The sequence below is a fragment of the Salmo salar genome, chromosome 10 (assembly GCF_965601325.2).
Source record: "Salmo salar chromosome 10, fSalSal1, whole genome shotgun sequence".
In the NCBI taxonomy this organism is placed as follows: Eukaryota; Metazoa; Chordata; class Actinopteri; order Salmoniformes; family Salmonidae; genus Salmo; species Salmo salar.
In genome coordinates, this window is record NC_138300.1 from 53,589,876 (window position 1) to 53,609,956 (window position 20,081).

The following is a 20,081-nucleotide window of genomic DNA, read 5'->3' on the forward strand; positions in this document are numbered from 1 at the left end:
AGGGCTGGGAGTTTCTGGGTAGATTACAATGGGACTGATAGGGGCCCTATGGGACTGATAGGGGCCGCATTCCTTGATAGGATCACAGAGGGGCATCGTGGGGGGGTTAGGGGTCATGTTTACTTGGGTTGGGGGTGGGACCCAGAACAGTGTTGTGAAGAGGGAGGGTGTGTGTGGGGGTGGAGGGGGTACATGGAGCTGTATATATACCAGCCCAACTGAACCATCTCTCCTCACCTCTCCTCACCTCACCAGCCCGTTCAGCGTGTGTGAGACAGCCAGTGGCCCGTCGGACCTCCATCATGATGAAGCAGTGTGCCTTGTTGTTGCTGGCGTGTGTGTATGCTCATGCCGTACCCCTGGAAGCCGGCACAAAGCCCGGGTCGTGCCAGGACGCCGTGGCCCTGGGAGCAGCAGGACAGGCCCTCGACAAGATCAACAAGGACCGCACAGAGGGCTACGTGTTCGGTCTGCACCGCCTCAGCAACGTCAACCAGATGGAGCATGTGAGTTCTGTTGCTTCTATGTTTTTCACTGTAACTCTACATGCGTGGTACTACGCTAAGTTAAAAAGGGGAAATTATTTAGCTACTGTCCTAAAGAAGAATCCTGTAACATACTCTGTTTGTAAATGCAATGTTTTTCAATAGGTTGTCAGTTTTCAGATTTTCACGCAGTGTTTAAATGGAGATAACAGAAATTGGGGTCTAAAAAGTATCATACAATACAATGTCGTCTGAGATATTCTCTATTTTATAGGTAGTGAAAAAGTGATATTGCCTACCGCTAAGACAGATGAGACAGATCCATACATTGTCAGCAAGGCCTTTTCTAAGAGCAGGGGGAGGGGGATTTGACTACAATTTGAAGTTATAGATGGTGACTTCAAAGACGTTTGTAAATAAAAAATAAAAAAATAAGGTATTCTTTCAATCCCCTAGTCTTTGATTTTCAGTACCAGCCACAGGGGAATGAATGTTGACTCCACTGTGCTGATTGGTTTGTATTTCTACCTGTTTCAGGGGGAAACAGGGGTTGTGTTCTACCTGACCATGGATGTGCTGGAGACTGACTGCCACGTGGTCAGCAAGAAAAACGCAAAGGACTGTGTGGTCCCCAAGGCTGAAAACACACCGGTAAGAACCCAACATACATATACAAAACACACACACCAAACACACACACATGCACACCAAACACACACACACGCACACCAAACACACACACACGCACACCAAACACACACACACGCACACCAAACACACGCACACACCAAACTCACACACACGCACACCAAACATACACACACACACACACACACACACCAAACACACACACACGCACACCATACACACACACGCACACCATACACACACACATGCACACACACCAAACACACACACACACACCAAACACACACACACACACACCAAACACACATACACACACACACACACACACACACACACACACACACACACACACACACACACACACACACACACACCAAACACACACACACACACCAAACACACACACACACACACACCAAACACACATACACACACACACACACCACACACACACACACACACACACACACACACCAAACACACACACACACACACACACACACACACACACACACACACACACACACACACACACACACACACACACACACACACACACACACACACACACACACACACACACACACACACACACACAGACAAACATAATGTCTGGAGGATTACTGTATGCCTCAATATTGACTTTACGCAGGGCCTTGGATCAAAATCGGCCCGTGTTTAATCAGTTTTTTGTCTTGTATGTATTTACTCACAGGTCTACGGTCAATGCAAGGCTGTTATCTACATGAACAGAGTCCATAGAGTGGTTCGTCTGTACAACTACAACTGTGTGGTCAGACCAGGTAAAGTCCACGGCTTGGTCCTCTCCAAAACATTCATTACAGCGCTTCCCACTTAACAACAGCACATTGCATCCATCCACCGTGTGGTAGTTGGGTGATGCACTGTCATGTTGTTTGCCATGTGGTTCTGATGACCCTGTGGGAGCATGGTGCTCAATACATTGGAGTTTTGGGTTTGATTCCCATATATGTACCACATATACTGAATATATGTTAAATGTAAATGACTGCGTATAAAAGCGTCTGCTAATAACCATATAACACGCTACATGTTTGACCAATGAAAGTGCCTTTCTAAACAGTGTACCTATTTGTATGTCCTTTCCCAGCGGCTGCGGCAAAAGTGGCTAAGCAGTGCCCAGACTGTCCCTCTGCCATGCCCAAGGACCACCAGGAGATCCTGAAGACGGCCACCCTGTCCATGGAGAAGTTCAACAAGGACAGCGGCTTGGCCAATCACTTCGCCATCCTCAACATCACCCGTGCACGGACATCGGTCAGAACACAACACTACACAGTACATTCCAATATAGCATAATTACGAACCAACACCACAACATAACATAACAATTCAACAAAACAATGAATCCCCTCACAAGCAGCAAATGAACTGGTTTCATATTGTGGTGTAATTATCTTGTTCTCATTACTCACCTCTGTTGTTTGGTATTGCAGATGGGCATGGCAACCTTCTACTTTGCAGAGTTCACCATCCAGGAGACTACCTGTGCCAACACCACCGACCCTTCCGCAGCCTCCAAGTGTCCTCTGATGGACTGCGAGTTTGCAGTAAGTGAATGACAGTACCATTGATATTTTTGTCAAACAGCATAAACCAGGTAGTAGCAGCATTATTACACCTGAATTATAGCCTAGATAGTGTTTAACAGTGTAAAAACTGTAATAACAATGTAATAACAATGTAATAACAATGTAATAACTATGTAATAACTATGTAAGAACCAGCATTTTAATTTCTCCCTGTCTCTTCTCCACAGCACAAAGGACACTGCAAGGGCTCCCACTCTCATGGCATGGGAGGCCAGGAGATTGTCACGGTCAACTGTGAGGTCTTTGAGAACGAGGTCAGGCACTCTCCGTTTGAAACAAGGGTTGAAACGTAGTTTTAGGTGCATAGAGGAAAACTCTAGTAGCTGGCATTCTTGTATGCTCCACAGTGTTCTTGTATGCTCCACAGTGTTATTTTGTGCTCCATCGGGTTCTTGTATGCTCCACAGTGTTATTTTGTGCTCCACAGGGTTCTTGTATGCTCCACAGGGTTCTTGTATGCTCCACAGTGTTATTTTGTGCTCCACAGTGTTCTTGTATGCTCCACAGTGTTATTTTGTGCTCCACAGTGTTCTTGTATGCTCCACAGTGTTCTTGTATGCTCCACAGTGTTATTTTGTGCTCCACAGTGTTCTTGTATGCTCCACAGTGTTATTTTGTGCTCCACAGGGTTCTTGTATGCTCCACAGTGTTCTTGTATGCTCCACAGTGTTATTTTGTGCTCCACAGTGTTCTTGTATGCTCCACAGTGTTATTTTGTGCTCCACAGGGTTCTTGTATGCTCCACAGTGTTCTTGTATGCTCCACAGTGTTATTTTGTGCTCCACAGTGTTCTTGTATGCTCCACAGTGTTATTTTGTGCTCCACAGTGTTCTTGTATGCTCCACAGTGTTATTGTATGCTCCACAATGTTATTTTGTGCTCCACAGTGTTCTTGTATGCTCCACAGTGTTATTTTGTGCTCCACAGGGTTCTTGTATGCTCCACAGTGTTCTTGTATGCTCCACAGTGTTATTTTGTGCTCCACAGTGTTCTTGTATGCTCCACAGTGTTATTTTGTGCTCCACAGGGTTCTTGTATGCTCCACAGTGTTCTTGTATGCTCCACAGTGTTATTTTGTGCTCCACAGTGTTCTTGTATGCTCCACAGTGTTATTTTGTGCTCCACAGTGTTCTTGTATGCTCCACAGTGTGTTTAATGGTTCAAACCACCATTTCAGTTATTAGGTCTTCATCTGGGTTTATATCCTTTGGTGTTAAATTACTAATGAGGTTACTGATCATGTGTATTGATTGATTGATTGATGATGCTGTGACTGATCCCCTGGTTGGTTGTTGTCCTGCAGAACTCAAAGAAGGAGAAGGCAGCTCACCTGTTGGGAGGAGAGACCGACCACAGCCACACCCTTCAGTCTGGAAAACACGGCAAAGACCACACCCATGATGCCTCCGGCGCTCACGACCACGCTCACGACCATGCTCACGACCACACCAAAGACCACGCTCACGACCACGCTCACAACCACACCAAAGACCACAAACACGACGGCGCCCGAGATCATAAAGATGGTGCCCATGGTCGCTCTCATGGCGATAGAGCTGCTGGCGGTCACGACCACGCTCACGCCCACTCTCATGACCACAGTCACGACCACGCTCACGCCCACCACGCCAAGGCCCATAACCACAGCACTGACACCGGACCACACCAGCATCACAACTACAAGCACGACGGCGAGGGCCACACTCACGAGCATGACCATGAGCTAGCCTTGGATCACGACCACAAGCACGCTCACCTGCACGAGCACGAGCACCACCACCATCACCACGAGCACCCACACGGGACCAAGTCCCACCACCCTCCCCAGGGAACCGTGACCGTCCTCCCCGCTCTGGGCCTGCCCATGACCCTGCCATCCTTCCCCGAACAGCCTGTGGGTGAGAAGGGCGCCACTCTGCCCATGGTCCAAGACCCAAAGATCCCTGGGATGAGCCAGCCCACCATCCTGCTCTTCCCCACCACTGTGTCTGCTCAATGCCCTGCTGAGGTCAAGGATGAGGACAACTTCGTGAAGGAGCTCTTTGCTGAGGACCCCCTCTTCAAAGCAGCTGCGTAACCAGTCCCTTGTCTCCAGGGAACTGAAACACAGAACTGATTATTCTCAATACCTACTAATGACCCACTGACACAAACAAGAACACAAAGTTACTTATGATGTTGTTCTTTGGAATTCACAGGGACAGGTTTCTGCATGTCAGATATTTAGCTACCTCTAAACCATTTTCACATTCACCTGTCTGCCTCTCTGTCTGTCTGCCCTCTCTCTCTCTCTCTCTCTCTCTCTCTCTCTCTCTCTCTCTCTCTCTCTCTCTCTCTCTCTCTCTCTCTCTGTCTGTCTGACTCTCTTTGCCTCTCTCTCTGTCTGTCTGTAAGCATCATGTTTGAGACCTGACTGTGTGTTCCTCAGAAAGAAAGGGATTGACAGCATTGTTGTGTATGTTTTTAATACTCTATCTATGCCATGACGGAAGATAGTTGTTGAGGTGGGTGTTGTTCTTAGCCTCAACAAAATAAAATAAACATCACTAATGCATCAATAGACTCCTATTTTTCTACAAGAATACAAGATTAAATGAAAACAAGCTTTATACCTAACAATACAAATCCACATCCAGACGCAACAGTATTGAGGATAAATGTTTCTATAAACCTGACCTCTACATGAAACCCCGCACTCATAAAAACCTAGTGACAGTGCCGGAGGGAAAAGTATACTGAAGTCACCTATAATGGTGCTACAATAATCAGAGCCTAAGTACGTAAATAGTTCTCACTATGTTGGCAGCAGAGCATCGTCTATCACATTCAACAAGATGTACAGTAGGCTATACAATACCTATATAAGGATATTAATGCTTTTATTGCCTAGAATAAGGCAAAACGCATACCCCTGGCTAGAATAAGGCAAAACGCATACCCCTGGCTAGAATAAGGCAAAACGCATACCCCTGGCTAGAATAAGGCAAAACGCATACCCCTGGCTAGAATAAGGCAAAACGCATACCCCTGGCTAGAATAAGGCAAAACGCATACCCCTGGCTAGAATAAGGCAAAACGCATACCCCTGGCTAGAATAAGGCAAAACGCATACCCCTGGCTAGAATAAGGCAAAACGCATACCCCTGGCTAGAATAAGGCAAAACGCATACCCCTGGCTAGAATAAGGCAAAACGCATACCCCTGGCTAGAATAAGGCAAAACGCATACCCCTGGCTAAAGTACCTAGAAGTGGGTTGGGTGGTATAAGCGGCTGCAGGTAAAAAAATAAATAAAAAGAAAAGTTGTGAAACTCTGACCTGAAGATACACATTACTGTTCTTACAATGCCAGGAAAACGTTGCGTCAGATGTGACTGTGAAAAGAAAACAGCATCTGGTCCAAGCTACTGCATGTGTATCTGTATAGATAAACCCTGTTATCTTCACCATGGCACCTCAGAGAATAGCAACAGGAGGATTGGAGACAAATCTAGAGCCATCACCATAACAACCACCCTGATTACATCACAGCTGTATCAATATACCCAAAAGGGGAGATATGTCTGTGTGTGACAGCCGACGATGGTGGAGGTATAAAGGCCCATTCAGGGTTTGAGACAGTGATGTTGAGGTGGGTTTGAGACAGTGATGTTGAGCCGGGTTTGAGACAGTGATGTTGAGCTGGGTTTGAGACAGTGATGTTGAGGTGGGTTTGAGACAGTGATGTTGAGGCGGGTTTGAGACAGTGATGTTGAGGTGGGTTTGAGACAGTGATGCTGAGGTGGGTTTGAGACAGTGATGTTGAGGTGGGTTTGAAACAGTGTTGTTGAGGTGGGTTTGAGACAGCGATGTCGAGGTGGGTTTGAAACAGTGTTGTTGAGGTGGGTTTGAGACAGTGATGTTGAGGCGGGTTTGAGACAGTGATGTTGAGGTGGGTTTGAGACAGTGATGTTGAGGTGGGTTTGAAACAGTGATGTTGAGGTGGGTTTGAGACAGTGTTGTTGAGGTGGGTTTGAGACAGTGATGTTGAGGCGGGTTTGAGACAGTGATGTTGAGGCGGGTTTGAGACAGTGATGTTGAGGTGGGTTTGAGACAGTGATGTTGAGGTGGGTTTGAAACAGTGATGTTGAGGTGGGTTTGAGACAGTGATGTTGAGGTGGGTTTGAGACAGTGATGTTGAGGTGGGTTTGAAACAGTGTTGTTGAGGTGGGTTTGAGACAGCGATGTCGAGGTGGGTTTGAAACAGTGTTGTTGAGGTGGGTTTGAGACAGTGATGTTGAGGCGGGTTTGAGACAGTGATGTTGAGGTGGGTTTGAGACAGTGATGTTGAGGTGGGTTTGAAACAGTGATGTTGAGGTGGGTTTGAGACAGTGTTGTTGAGGTGGGTTTGAGACAGTGATGTTGAGGCGGGTTTGAGACAGTGATGTTGAGGCGGGTTTGAGACAGTGATGTTGAGGTGGGTTTGAGACAGTGATGTCGAGGTGGGTTTGAGACAGTGATGTTGAGGTGAGTTTGAGACAGTGATGTTGAGGTGGGTTTGAGACAGTGATGTTGAGGTGGGTTTGAGACAGTGTTGTTGAGGTGGGTTTGAGACAGTGATGTTGAGGTGGGTTTGAGACAGCGTCGTTGAGGTGGGTTTGAGACAGTGATGTTGAGGTGGGTTTGAGACAGCGTCGTTGAGGTGGGTTTAAGACAGCGTTGTTGAGGTGGGTTTGAGACAGTGACGTCGAGGTGGGTTTAAGACAGCGTTGTTGAGGTGGGTTTGAGACAGTGATGTTGAGGTGGGTTTGAGACAGTGACGTCGAGGTGGGTTTAAGACAGCGTTGTTGAGGTGGGTTTGAGACAGTGACGTCGAGGTGGGTTTAAGACAGCGTTGTTGAGGTGGGTTTGAGACAGCGTCGTTGAGGTGGGTTTGAGACAGTGACGTCGAGGTGGGTTTGAGACAGTGTTGTCGAGGTGGGTTTGAGACAGAGTTGTTGAGGTGGGTTTGAGACAGTGTTGTTGAGGTGGGTTTGAGACAGCGTTGTTGAGGTGGGTTTGAGACAGTGTTGTTGAGGTGGGTTTGAGACAGTGATGTTGAGGTGGGTTTGAGACAGCGTCGTTGAGGTGGGTTTGAGACAGTGACGTCGAGGTGGGTTTGAGACAGTGACGTCGAGGTGGGTTTGAGACAGAGTTGTTGAGGTGGGTTTGAGACAGTGTTGTTGAGGTGGGTTTGAGACAGAGTTGTTGAGGTGGGTTTGAGACAGTGTTGTTGAGGTGGGTTTGAGACAGAGTTGTTGAGGTGGGTTTGAGACAGAGTTGTTGAGGTGGGTTTGAGACAGTGTTGTTGAGGTGGGTTTGAGACAGAGTTGTTGAGGTGGGTTTGAGACAGTGTTGTTGAGGTGGGTTTGAGACAGTGACGTCGAGGTGGGTTTGAGACAGAGTTGTTGAGGTGGGTTTGAGACAGTGTTGTTGAGGTGGGTTTGAGACAGTGTTGTTGAGGTGGGTTTGAGACAGTGACGTCGAGGTGGGTTTGAGACAGAGTTGTTGAGGTGGGTTTGAGACAGTGTTGTTGAGGTGGGTTTGAGACAGAGTTGTTGAGGTGGGTTTGAGTGGTTTTGTATGAAGATGAGCATAAGAGTGATGAAGATAGTACATGTGATGGATGTGCCTAATCCACTTCATAAACCTTTGATATGGATAGGATGCAACTTTGTTATTCAGACAGCCTTACTGGAACTGCACAGAGCAAAGCAATTACACTGTGCTGTTGAGGGAACATCCCTAATGGGCTTCCTCAGCCATTAAGCCTTTTCTGCATTTAACTACCAGTATACAAAAGATAAAATCACTGCATGGCATTGTTTGTCAATAGAATGACAAGTTCACTATTTAAACAGAAAAAGACTGGCACCCAGGCTACATGTTTCATTATTTGCAAACACGTTTTACGTTCCACGCTGGAAAACAAACACGTTTTACATTCCACGTTGGAAAACAAACACGTTTTACATTCCACACTGGAAAACAAACACGTTTTACATTCCACGTTGGAAAACAAACACGTTTTACATTCCACACTGGAAAACAAACACGTTTTACATTCCACGCTGGAAAACAAACACGTTTTACATTCCACGCTGGAAAACAAACACGTTTTACATTCCACGCTGGAAATCAAACACGTTTTACATTCCACGCTGGAAATCAAACACCTTTTACATTCCACGCTGGAAAACAAACACGTTTTACCTTCCACGCTGGAAAACAAACACGTTTTACATTCCACGCTGGAAAACAAACACCTTTTACATTCCACGCTGGAAAACAAACACGTTTTACATTCCACGCTGGAAAACAAACACGTTTTACATTCCACGCTGGAAAACAAACACGTTTTACCTTCCACGCTGGAAAACAAACACGTTTTTTCTTCCACGCTGGAAAACAAACACGTTTTACATTCCACGCTGGAAAACAAACACGTTTTACATGCCACGCTGGAAAACAAACACGTTTTACTTTCCACGCTTGAAAACAAACACGTTTTACATTCCACGCTGGAAATCAAACACCTTTTACATTCCACGCTGGAAAACAAACACGTTTTACCTTCCACGCTGGAAAACAAACACGTTTTACATTCCACGCTGGAAAACAAACACCTTATACATTCCACGCTGGAAAACAAACACGTTTTACATTCCACGCTGGAAAACAAACACGTTTTACATTCCACGCTGGAAAACAAACACGTTTTACATTCCACGCTGGAAAACGCTGGGGGAAAAAACACTAACACTGAGATGCACTGTACAGAAACAGTTACACCCAGAGTTCCTGATCCATAAAGACACAATACAATACAATACTTGTATACAATACTTATTGGTCCATTTGCATGGAAATACTTAATTTTTTTTATTTTATAGTACCCAACCTGCCACATAACAGGCTGTGGCAGAGCATGGGACTGTGGCAGAGCATGGGACTGTGGCAGAGCATGGGGCTGTGGCAGAGCAGGGGCTGTGGCAGAGCATGGGGCTGTGGCAGAGCAGGGGCTGTGGCAGAGCAGGGGCTGTGGCAGAGCATGGGGCTGTGGCAGAGCAGGGGGCTGTGGCAGAGCATGGGGCTGTGGCAGAGCATGGGGCTGTGGCAGAGCATGGGGCTGTGGCAGAGCAGGGGCTGTGGCAGAGCAGGGGCTGTGGCAGAGCAGGGGCTGTGGCAGAGCAGGGGGCTGTGGCAGAGCATGGGGCTGTGGCAGAGCAGGGGCTGTGGCAGAGCATGGGGCTGTGGCAGAGCAGGGGCTGTGGCAGAGCATGGGACTGTGGCAGAGCATGGGACTGTGGCAGAGCAGGGGCTGTGGCAGAGCATGGGGCTGTGGAGTACTTAGGTTTATTTGCTTAAGGTCACAATGGCGGTAGGTAGTATTCCTGCAGATTTCCCAACAGGCAGCTCGAGGCTACCGCCGCCCCCATTGAGTGAGGGCAAATATTTGTCTATTTCCACACCGAGCCCACCCCTCACTCAATGTTTAAATGTACGAAAAGTAATTGGTCAACTGCAGATAAAGCTGTATTTGCATGTCCTCTGGGGAAGAGGGCAAAGTTGACTAGCTGAGTCCCAGTAGGGGCCTTGGACTACCTCCCCTCCTCCCCCTCTCAGTCTGCATATAGTACGGCCCTGGGACACAGCCCAGGCGTCTTTAGCCTCGTTTCCTCATTAGCATTTGCGACCAGGCTAACACGGGGTGCTGTGTACAGTAAGGATGTGGGTCTGTGTGTGGCTGGTGGCCCTGTGTGTGTGTTGGCATGGGGGTAGCCCCACCCCGGTGACCCCTGCGGTGGGGTGCCAGGGCCCGGAGGTCCTGAGGGCGGCGGAGGAAGGCCTGGACCAGATCAATTCTGACCTCACCGAAGGATTCATCCTCAGCCTCAACAGAGTCTATGATGTCAGCCAGCAGACAGGGGTGAGGCTAGTCAACTAGCTACTGTATTGAACTGTACTACTCTTCCTGTTTAATAAAAGGGTTTTTCTAGTTAATGGAACAATGCAAGAGTTTTTTATTTTCCTGTCTTTTGAGCACAAATGTTACAGAAAAGATAGAGGTGAGTAAAGGTGCTGTGTATAGTTGTATAATTTCTGTTTTTACAAAGCACAACAGCGTGTATGGTTCTCTATTAGTAATTGATACTGCCCTCTAGTGTCCAAGAGAGGCAAGTTCTAAAGTGTTTGCGAAATCCTCTACTACCCGCCTAAAGTAAATACATGTAAATTGGTCAGTTATGAGAGTATTTGACAAATGAGAATATTTGAGCTGTTAAATTGCTATTGCACGCATTTTTGGGCTTTCCACTCCTTTAGTGGAGTATCTGCCTCCCTACCTCCACCTCTCTCCCCAGGAAGGAGCAGTGCTGTTCAACCTGACCATAGACGTGCTGGAGACAAAGTGTCATGTGATCAGCAGGAAGCCGTGGAAGAAATGTGAAGTAAAGGATGTAGATGACGTACCAGTAAGAAGTTTACCATATAGGGATGTATGGGTTTGTAGGGACCGGGGAGTTAGACTTATAGGGACCGGGGAGGTAGACTTATAGGGAGTAGGGAGTTAGGCTTATAGGGACCGGGGAGTTAGACTTATAGGGACCGGGGAGTTAGACTTAATGGGACCGGGGAGGTAGACTTAATAGGACCGGGGAGTTAGACTTATAGGGAGTGGGGAGTTAGACTTATAGGGACCTGGGAGTTAGACTTATAGAGACCGGGGAGTTAGACTTATAGGGAGTGGGGAGTTAGACTTATAGGGACCGGGGAGTTAGACTTATAGGGAGTAGGGAGTTAGGCTTATAGGGACCGGGGAGTTAGACTTATAGGGACCGGGGAGTTAGACTTATAGGGACTGGGGAGTTAGACTTATAGGGAGTGGGGAGTTAGACTTATAGGGAGTGGGGAGTTAGGCCTATAGGGAGTGGGGAGTTAGACTTATAGGGAGTGGGGAGTTAGACTTATAGGGACCGGGGAGTTAGACTTATAGGGACCGGGGAGTTAGACTTAATGGGACCGGGGAGTTAGACTTAATGGGACCGGGGAGTTAGACTTATAGGGACCGGGGAGTTAGACTTATAGGGAGTGGGGAGTTAGGCCTATAGGGAGTGGTGAGTTAGACTTATAGGGAGTGGGGAGTTAGACTTATAGGGACCGGGGAGTTAGACTTATAGAGACCGGGGAGTTAGACTTATAGGGAGTGGGGAGTTAGACATATAGGGACCGGGGAGTTAGACTTATAGGGAGTGGGGAGTTAGACTTATAGGGACCGGGGAGTTAGACTTATAGGGACCGAAGTTAGACTTATAGGGACCGGGGAGTTAGACTTATAGGGAGTGGGGAGTTAGACTTATAGGGACCGGGGAGTTAGACTTATAGGGAGTGGGGAATTAGACTTATAGGGACCGGGGAGTTAGACTTATAGGGACCGGGGAGTTAGACTTATAGGGACCGGGGAGTTAGACTTATAGGGACCGGGAGTTAGGCCTATAGGGAGTGGGGAGTTAGACTTATAGGGAGTGGGGAGTTAGGCCTATAGGGAGTGGGGAGTTAGACTTATAGGGAGTGGGGAGTTAGGCCTATAGGGAGTGGGGAGTTAGACTTATAGGGAGTGGGGAGTTAGACTTATAGGGACCGGGGAGTTAGACTTATAGAGACCGGGGAGTTAGACTTATAGGGAGTGGGGAGTTAGACATATAGGGACCGGGGAGTTAGACTTATAGGGAGTGGGGAGTTAGACTTATAGGGACCGGGGAGTTAGACTTATAGGGAGTGGGGAGTTAGACTTATAGGGACCGGGGAGTTAGACTTATAGGGACCGGGGAGTTAGACTTATAGGGACCGGGGAGTTAGACTTATAGGGACCGGGGAGTTAGACTTATAGGGAGTGGGGAGTTAGGCCTATAGGGAGTGGGGAGTTAGACTTATAGGGAGTGGGGAGTTAGGCCTATAGGGACCGGGGAGTTAGACTTATTGGGACCGGGGAGTTAGACTTATAGGGAGTGGGGAGTTAGGCCTATAGGGAGTGGGGAGTTAGGCCTATAGGGAGTGGGGAGTTAGACTTATAGGGAGTGGGGAGTTAGGCCTATAGGGAGTGGGGAGTTAGACTTATAGGGAGTGGGGAGTTAGACTGAATGCCAGTCATGGAGTTGTCATGCCAAACTTGACAATGGAGTAGGCAAAAGCATAAACAGATCTGGCACCAGCCTAGTGGAGAGTGGGATCTGTGAATTAAACAACTCTTACCACTCCACAGGTGTATGGGCATTGTGTGGCGTTTATCTCTGTTGGGAAGAGTGTGGAACTGCGCAGCTATAAATGTGCCATCCAACAAGGTAGAGTCTGTTTATATAGACTCAGTAGGGCTTACTTTTTCCTGGTCAGGTCATGAGGTCAGGAACAATATACAGTAGCTACTGTAACCACAAAAACCTTTCAGTTCAATGACTTACTGGTGCATTGAACCTTTGGTTTGACCAACGTGTAGCGATGACCTGTAGTGAACTGTAACCCCTAACCTTTGACCTTGTGTTCAGTGCCTGCCACGGTCATCGTCGACACGTGTCCAGACTGTCCAACAGTAGTGCAGCTGGATGACCCCATCATAGCGGAGACGGCCAATCTGATCCTCCAGAAATACAACAGAATGAATCGCCTGCCAAACTACTTCACCCTCCTCAACGTAACAGGAGCTAGCATGCAGGTCTGTGAGACCGTTGTATGTTGTAGACCTACAGTTGAAGTCGGAAGTGTACATGCACCTTAGCCAAAAACATTTAAACTCAGTTTTTCACAATTCCTGACATTTAATCCTAGTAAAAATTCCCTGTCTTTGGTCAGTTAGGATCACCACTTTATTTTAAGAATGTGAAATGTCAGAATAATAGTAGAGATGATTATTTATTTCAGCTTTTATTTCTTTCATCACATTCCCAGTGGGTCAGAAGTTTACATACACTCAATTAGTATTTGGTAGCATTGCCTTTAAATTGTTTAACTTGGGTCAAACGTTTCGGGTAGCCTTCCACAAGTTTCCCACAATAAGTTGGGTGAATTTTGGCCCATTCCTCCTGACAGAGCAGGTGTAACTGAGTCAGGTTTGTAGGCCTCCTTGCTCGCACACGCTTTTTCAGTTCTGCCCACAAATGTTCTATAGGATTGAGGTCAGGGCTTTGTGATGGTCACTCCAATACCTTGACTTTGTTGTTCTTAAGCCTTTTTTACCACAACTTGAAATATGCTTGGGGTCATTGTCCATTTGGAAGACCCATTTCGACCAAGCTTCAACTTCCTGACTGATGACTTCAGATGTTGCTTCAATACATCCACATAATTTTCCTTCCGCATGATTCCATCTATGTTGTGAAGTGCACCAGTCCCTCCTGCAGCAAAGCACCCCCACAACATGATGCTGCCACCTCCGTGCTTCACGGTTGGAATGGTGTTCTTCAGCTTGCAAGCATCCCCCTTTTTCCTCCAAACATAACGATGGTCATTATGGCCAAACAGTTCTATTTTTGTTTCATCAGACCAGAGGACATTTCTCCAAAAAGTATGATTTTTGTTCCCATGTGCAGTTGCAAACTGTAGTCTGGCTTTTTTGCTGGGTGTCCTTTCAGGTTATGTCGATATAGGACTCGTTTTACTGTGGATATAGATACTTTTGTACCTGTTTCCTCCAGCATTTTCACAAGGTCCTTTGCTATTGATCTGGGATTGATTTGCACTTTTCGCACCAAAGTACGTTAATCTCTAGGAGACAGAACGCGTCTTCTTCCTGAGCGGTATGATGGCTGCGTGGTCCCATGGTGTTTATACTTGCTTACTATTGTTTGTACAGATGAACGTGGTACCTTCAGGCTTTTGGAAATTGCTCCCGAGGATGAACCAGACTTGTGGAGGTCTACAAAATGTCTTGGCTGATTTCTTTTGATTTCCCCATGATGTCAAGCAAAGAGGTACTGAGTTTGAAGGTTGGCCTTGAAATTCATCCACAGACACACCTCCAACTGACTCAAATAATGTCAATTAGCCTATCAGAAGCTTCTAAAGCCATGACATAATTTTCTGGAATTTTCCAAGCTGTTTAAAGGCACAGTCAACTTAGTGTATGTAAACTTCCGACTTCAACTGTATGTCAAATATGAAATGTTTTGCTGTTTAAATAAAATAGCACTTTGCTATTGGAGAGGAGTAGAAGGTAATCCACCAACATGAGACGGTGAAACCAAAAATCAGAAGAGTAATTTGAAGGGAACAGATGTGTCATTCACAATTAAAAACTTGATGTTGTGTAAAACTACATTGAACAAAAATATAAATGCAACATGCAACAATTTCAAAGATTTTACTGAGTTACAGTTCACATAAGGAAATCAGTCAATTGAAATAAATTAATTAGGCCCTAATCTATGGATTTCACATGACTGGGAATACAGTTATGCATCTGATGGTCACAGAAACCTTAAAAAAAAGGTAGGGGCGTGGATCAAAACCAGCCAGTATCTGGTGTCACCACCATTTGCCTCATGCAGCGTGACACATCTCCTTCCCATAGAGTTGATCAGGCTGTTGATTGTGGCCTGTGGAATGTTGTTCCACTCCTCTTCAATGGCTGTGCGAAGTTGCTGGATATTGGCGGGAACTGGAACACACTGTCGTACACGTCGATCCAGAGCATCCCAAACATGCTCAATGGGTGATATGTATAGTGACTTTGCAGGCCATGGAAGAACTGGGACATTTAACTTCCAGGAATTGTGTACAGATCCTTGCGACATGGGTCCGTGCATTATCATGCTGAAACATGAGGTGATGGTGACAAATGAATGGCACGACAATGGACCTCGATGGCAATCAAAATGCCGTCGATAAAATGCAATTGCGTTCGTTGTCCATAGCTTATGCCTGCCCATTCCATAACCCCACCACCACCATGTGGCACTCTTTTCACACTGTTGACATTAGTAAACCGCTCGCCCACATGACTCCATACACGCTGTCTGCCATCTGCCCGGTACAGTTGAAACCGGGATTCATCCGTGAAGAGCACACATCTCCATCATGCCTGTGGCCACTGAAGTCAGTTACGATGCCAAACTGCAGTCAGGTCAAAACCTAGTGAGGACGATGAGCACGCAGATGAGCTTCCCTGAGACAGTTTCTGACAGTTTGTGCAAAATGTATTTGGTTGTGCAAACCAACAGTTCAGTCAGCTGTCTGGGTGGCTGGTCTCAGACGATCCTACAGGTGAAGAAGCCGGATGTGGAGGTCCTGGGCTGGCGGGGTTACACGTGATCTGCGGTTGTGAGGCCAGTTGAACGTACTGACAAATTCTCTAAAATGACGTTGGAGGCGGCTTATGGTAGAGAAATTAGCATTACATTCTCTAGCAACAGCCCTGGTGGACATTCCTGCAGCCAGTATGCCAATTTGAGACATCTGTGGCATTGTGTTGTGTGACAAAACTACACAGTATAGAGTGGCCTTTTATTGTCCCCAGCACAAGGTGCACCTGTGTAATGATCATGCAGCTTAATCAGCTTCTTGATATGCCACACCTGTCAGGTAGATGGATTATCTTAGCAAAGGAGAAATGTTCCCTTACAAGTATGTAAACAAATTTGTGCACAAAATTTGAGCTAAATAAGTTTTTTGTGCGTATGGAATATTTCTGGGATATTTTATTTCAGTTTATGAAATATGGAACCGACACTTTATCTGTTGCGTTTATATTTTTCTTCAGTATATTTCAAGTTCAAAGTATACTGCTTCGTCTTCACAGTGGGTGGTGGGTCCGGCCTACTTTGTAGAGTTCACCATCAGAGAAACAGTCTGTGCTAAGGACACTCCTGACGTCGATCTGACCCAGTGTAAAATGATGGACTGTGAATTTGCAGTGAGTACAGTACCACACTACATCTACACACTGTCTATCACATGTTTTGAAATAGGGAAAAAGGAAAGAAAATCATGATTTGTATGTGGCAAGCTGACAGCTATTCAGCGGAGGAAAGCAGACTACTGTAGAACCACATCAGTCTCAGTGAGATCACTAGCATATCGTGTTTCTCTATTTGAACAATCCTATTCCGTTTTCTGTCACCTAGCACAAAGCCTTTTGCACAGGCTCTCACACCACTCTGGATGATGGCACGTTTCAGACCAAACTCTACATCGAGGTCAAGTGTGAAATCTTTGAACCAGAGGTAGGAATCTTCCACAACAGTGCCATCACTGCCATGCCACAATGAAACCTCAGTAACTGAGAGACCAGCATAGTAGTCATAGAAACCTCAGTATCTGAGAGACCAGCATAGTAGTCATAGAAACCTCAGTATCTGAGAGACCAGCATAGTAGTCATAGAAATCTCAGTAACTGAGAGACCAGCATAGTAGTCATAGAAACCTCAGTATCTGAAACCAGCATAGTAGTCATAGAAACCTCAGTAACTGAGAGACCAGCATAGTAGTCATAGAAATCTCAGTAACTGAGAGACCAGCATAGTAGTCATAGAAACCTCAGTATCTGAAACCAGCATAGTAGTCATAGAAACCTCAGTAACTGAGAGACCAGCATAGTAGTTATAGAAACCTCAGTAACTGAGAGACCAGCATTGTAGTCATAGAAACCTCAGTAACTGAGAGACCAGCATAGTAGTTATAGAAACCTCAGTAACTGAGAGACCAGCATTGTAGTCATAGAAACCTCAGTAACTGAGAGACCAGCATAGTAGTTATAGAAACCTCAGTATCTGAAACCAGCATAGTAGTTATAGAATCCTCAGTATCTGAAACCAGCATAGTAGTCATAGAAACCTCAGTAACTGAGACCAGCATTGTAGTCATAGAAACCTTAGTATCTGAAACCAGCATTGTAGTCATAGAAACCTCAGTATCTGAAACCAGCATAGTAGTCATAGAAACCTCAGTATCTGAAACCAGCATTGTAGTCATAGAAACCTCAGTAACTGAGACCAGCATTGTAGTCATAGAAACCTCAGTAACTGAGACCAGCATTGTAGTCATAGAAACCTCAGTAACTGAGAGACCAGCATAGTAGTCATAGAAACCTCAGTAACTGAGCAGGAGACCTCTGCAATGCAGGCTTTTGTTCCATCCAGATCTGACTAAATGGTGGTCTAAATTCAAGCCCAAGACTATGTCTAGGTCTGGGGGAAAGGGGTTGATCTGGGAGTGGGCATACCATTTCAAAAGCATTTTACAAATAAAGTTATCATTATTATGTCCATCTCTCAGGGTGCCAAGGCAGAGGAGGAGGCCCATGTCAGAGGAGACAGTGGGCATCAGAGTGAAGATGAGGACCATAAACACGCGCACACACACCTGCACCCCTATGAGCACCACCACCACCCCCCCAACTCCAATCAGGCTTCCCCCAGACTGAAGGGCTCGTTGGGTATAGTGGTGGTTCTACCTCCCCCTCGTGTGCCACCACCTCCAAGAGCCTCACCAGCAGCAAGCAACTGTCCAGCCAAGAGGAAAACTAACCTGGGACTGGATAGGTTTCCAATTTGATTGATAAACATCTTCCGTTACTGCAATAACAGCTTATTAACACTTTCCTGAGATACAAAGCTACTTTGGTAACAAAGGAAAACTGAAAGAACTATGACTCAAAACACTTCCCCTATTTTGCCCTGGCTGGACAATGTTCACCTTTTTTGTTGTTGTTGTTGCTATCTCAGTTCACATATGTAAAGAATTTTACAACATTGTACTGTTTGATAATAACTATGATAGCTAGTAAATTTATCAGAGCAATAAATGTATAGTTTAGTCTACAGTGGATACAGTAAATCTTCAGTGGTTATAATAATGTATTGTGTGATTGTAGCCAAGTCAATATACCATGAAAAATGTTTTCATCTGATGAGAATATCAACTGTGTGTGTTTCAAAAACATCATGTCTTCCCTGTGGCTCAGTTGGTAGAGCATGGTGTGTGCAACACCAGGGTTGTGGGTTTGATTCCCACAGGGGGCCAGTACAAAAAAATAAAAAAATGCATGAAATTAAAAAATGAAATGTATGTATTCACTACTGTAAGTTGCTCTGAATAAGAGTGTCTGCTAAATGATGTAAAATGTCAAACAAATTACTCTCAAAAATATTTCATAATTTGCCAGTGTAGTATAGCAGATGGCCACAACATTCCATCTGCTGTACTACACTGGCAAATTATGAAATATTTTTGAGAGTAATTTGTTTGACATGCTTTTGAAACACACACAGTTGCTCTTCTCATCAGATGAAAACATTTTTAATGGTATATTGAATTGGCTACAGTTTGTTTGTGGTAAATACCACCTTACCACTTGGTTATGAAGTCCCATACTGTTTTTAATGGGCTTCAAGCTTATATCATCAAAATCCTGAAAATGTCATTTAAGATATATGTACATTTATATTCATATTTTTGGATTCATGCACTTCTACGTGATGCCATTCATGAAGATTTTCAATTGCATTTTTTTTGTAATCAAAAACCTTAATTAAAGGCCATTGGGTAAAGGTAAATTAATCTGCAAATACAATTGGACATATTTCTTAAATTGCCACGTTTTCAGGAATTTGACGATATAAGCTTGAAGCCCATTAAAATCTGTATGGGACTTCATAACCAAGTGGGAAGGTGGTATTTACCACAAACGACTGGTAAAAATTCACTTGAACGCCTCTCCAACTCGTAATACCCTATGAAAGTCCTTGCAAGTTCCTGGTTCCTGTACCCTAAGGTTTTTCAATGGGCTTCAAGCTAATATCATCAAATTTACAAAAATTAGGTCATATAAGATATACAGTTGAAGTCGGAAGTTTACATACACCTTAGCCAAATACATTTAAACTCAGTTTTTCACAATTCCTGACATTTAATCCTAGTAAAAAATGTTTAGGTCAGTTAGGATCTCCACTTTATTTTAAGAATGTGAAATGTCAGAATAATAATAGAGAGAATGATTTATTTTAGCTTTTATTTCTTTCATCACATTCCCAGTGGGTCAGAAGTTTACATACACTCAATTAGTATTTGGTAGCATTGCGTTTAAATTGTTTAACTTGGGTCAAACATTTTGGGTAGCCTTCCACAAGCTTCCCACAATAAGTTGGGTGAATTTCGGCCCATTCTTCCTGGCAGAGCTGGTGTAACTGAGTCAGGTTCGTAGGCCTCCTTGCTCACACACACTTTTTCAGTCTGCCCACAAATTTTCTATAGGATTGAGGTCAGAGCTTTGTGATGGCCACTCCAATACCTTGACTTTGTTGTCCTTA

General features: G+C 45.4%; 2 protein-coding genes across 3 annotated transcripts; both read left to right on the forward strand.

The window, feature by feature from the left end:
- The first annotated feature begins 216 nt into the window (after positions 1-216).
- fetub (fetuin B) lies at positions 217-5,325 on the forward strand. The gene is made up of 7 exons (XM_014123621.3): positions 217-506; positions 1,023-1,136; positions 1,849-1,936; positions 2,266-2,432; positions 2,612-2,725; positions 2,935-3,021; positions 4,071-5,325. Exons 1-7 carry the CDS (start codon positions 303-305, stop codon positions 4,842-4,844), a joined length of 1,548 nt encoding a protein of 515 aa, XP_013979096.2. The 5' UTR covers positions 217-302; the 3' UTR covers positions 4,845-5,325.
- Positions 5,326-10,407: 5,082 nt separating this feature from the next.
- Positions 10,408-18,593, forward strand: si:ch211-284e20.8 (CY domain-containing protein). 2 transcript variants are annotated; one of them, XM_014123622.3, is made up of 7 exons: positions 10,408-10,714; positions 11,148-11,258; positions 13,046-13,124; positions 13,326-13,492; positions 16,535-16,687; positions 16,899-16,997; positions 18,049-18,593. In XM_014123622.3, exons 1-7 carry the CDS (start codon positions 10,514-10,516, stop codon positions 18,325-18,327), a joined length of 1,089 nt encoding a protein of 362 aa, XP_013979097.1. In that variant the 5' UTR covers positions 10,408-10,513; the 3' UTR covers positions 18,328-18,593. The 2 variants fall into 2 exon arrangements, with proteins under 2 accessions (XP_013979097.1, XP_013979098.1); XM_014123623.3 differs by having other exon boundaries at positions 10,411-10,714; positions 16,574-16,687.
- Positions 18,594-20,081: the final 1,488 nt, after the last annotated feature.

Bases quoted from the DNA above. Each gene is read 5' to 3' on its own strand.
- fetub (XM_014123621.3), top strand. From the start codon at position 303: ATGATGAAGCAGTGTGCCTTGTTGTTGCTGGCGTGTGTGTATGCTCAT. The intron at 1,137-1,848 runs GTAAGAACCCAA...ATTTACTCACAG, and splicing joins CCAAGGCTGAAAACACACCG to GTCTACGGTCAATGCAAGGC. The intron at 2,726-2,934 runs GTAAGTGAATGA...TCTTCTCCACAG, and splicing joins TGATGGACTGCGAGTTTGCA to CACAAAGGACACTGCAAGGG.
- si:ch211-284e20.8 (XM_014123622.3), top strand. From the start codon at position 10,514: ATGTGGGTCTGTGTGTGGCTGGTGGCCCTGTGTGTGTGTTGGCATGGG. The intron at 10,715-11,147 runs GTGAGGCTAGTC...CTCTCTCCCCAG, and splicing joins ATGTCAGCCAGCAGACAGGG to GAAGGAGCAGTGCTGTTCAA. The intron at 16,688-16,898 runs GTGAGTACAGTA...TCTGTCACCTAG, and splicing joins TGATGGACTGTGAATTTGCA to CACAAAGCCTTTTGCACAGG.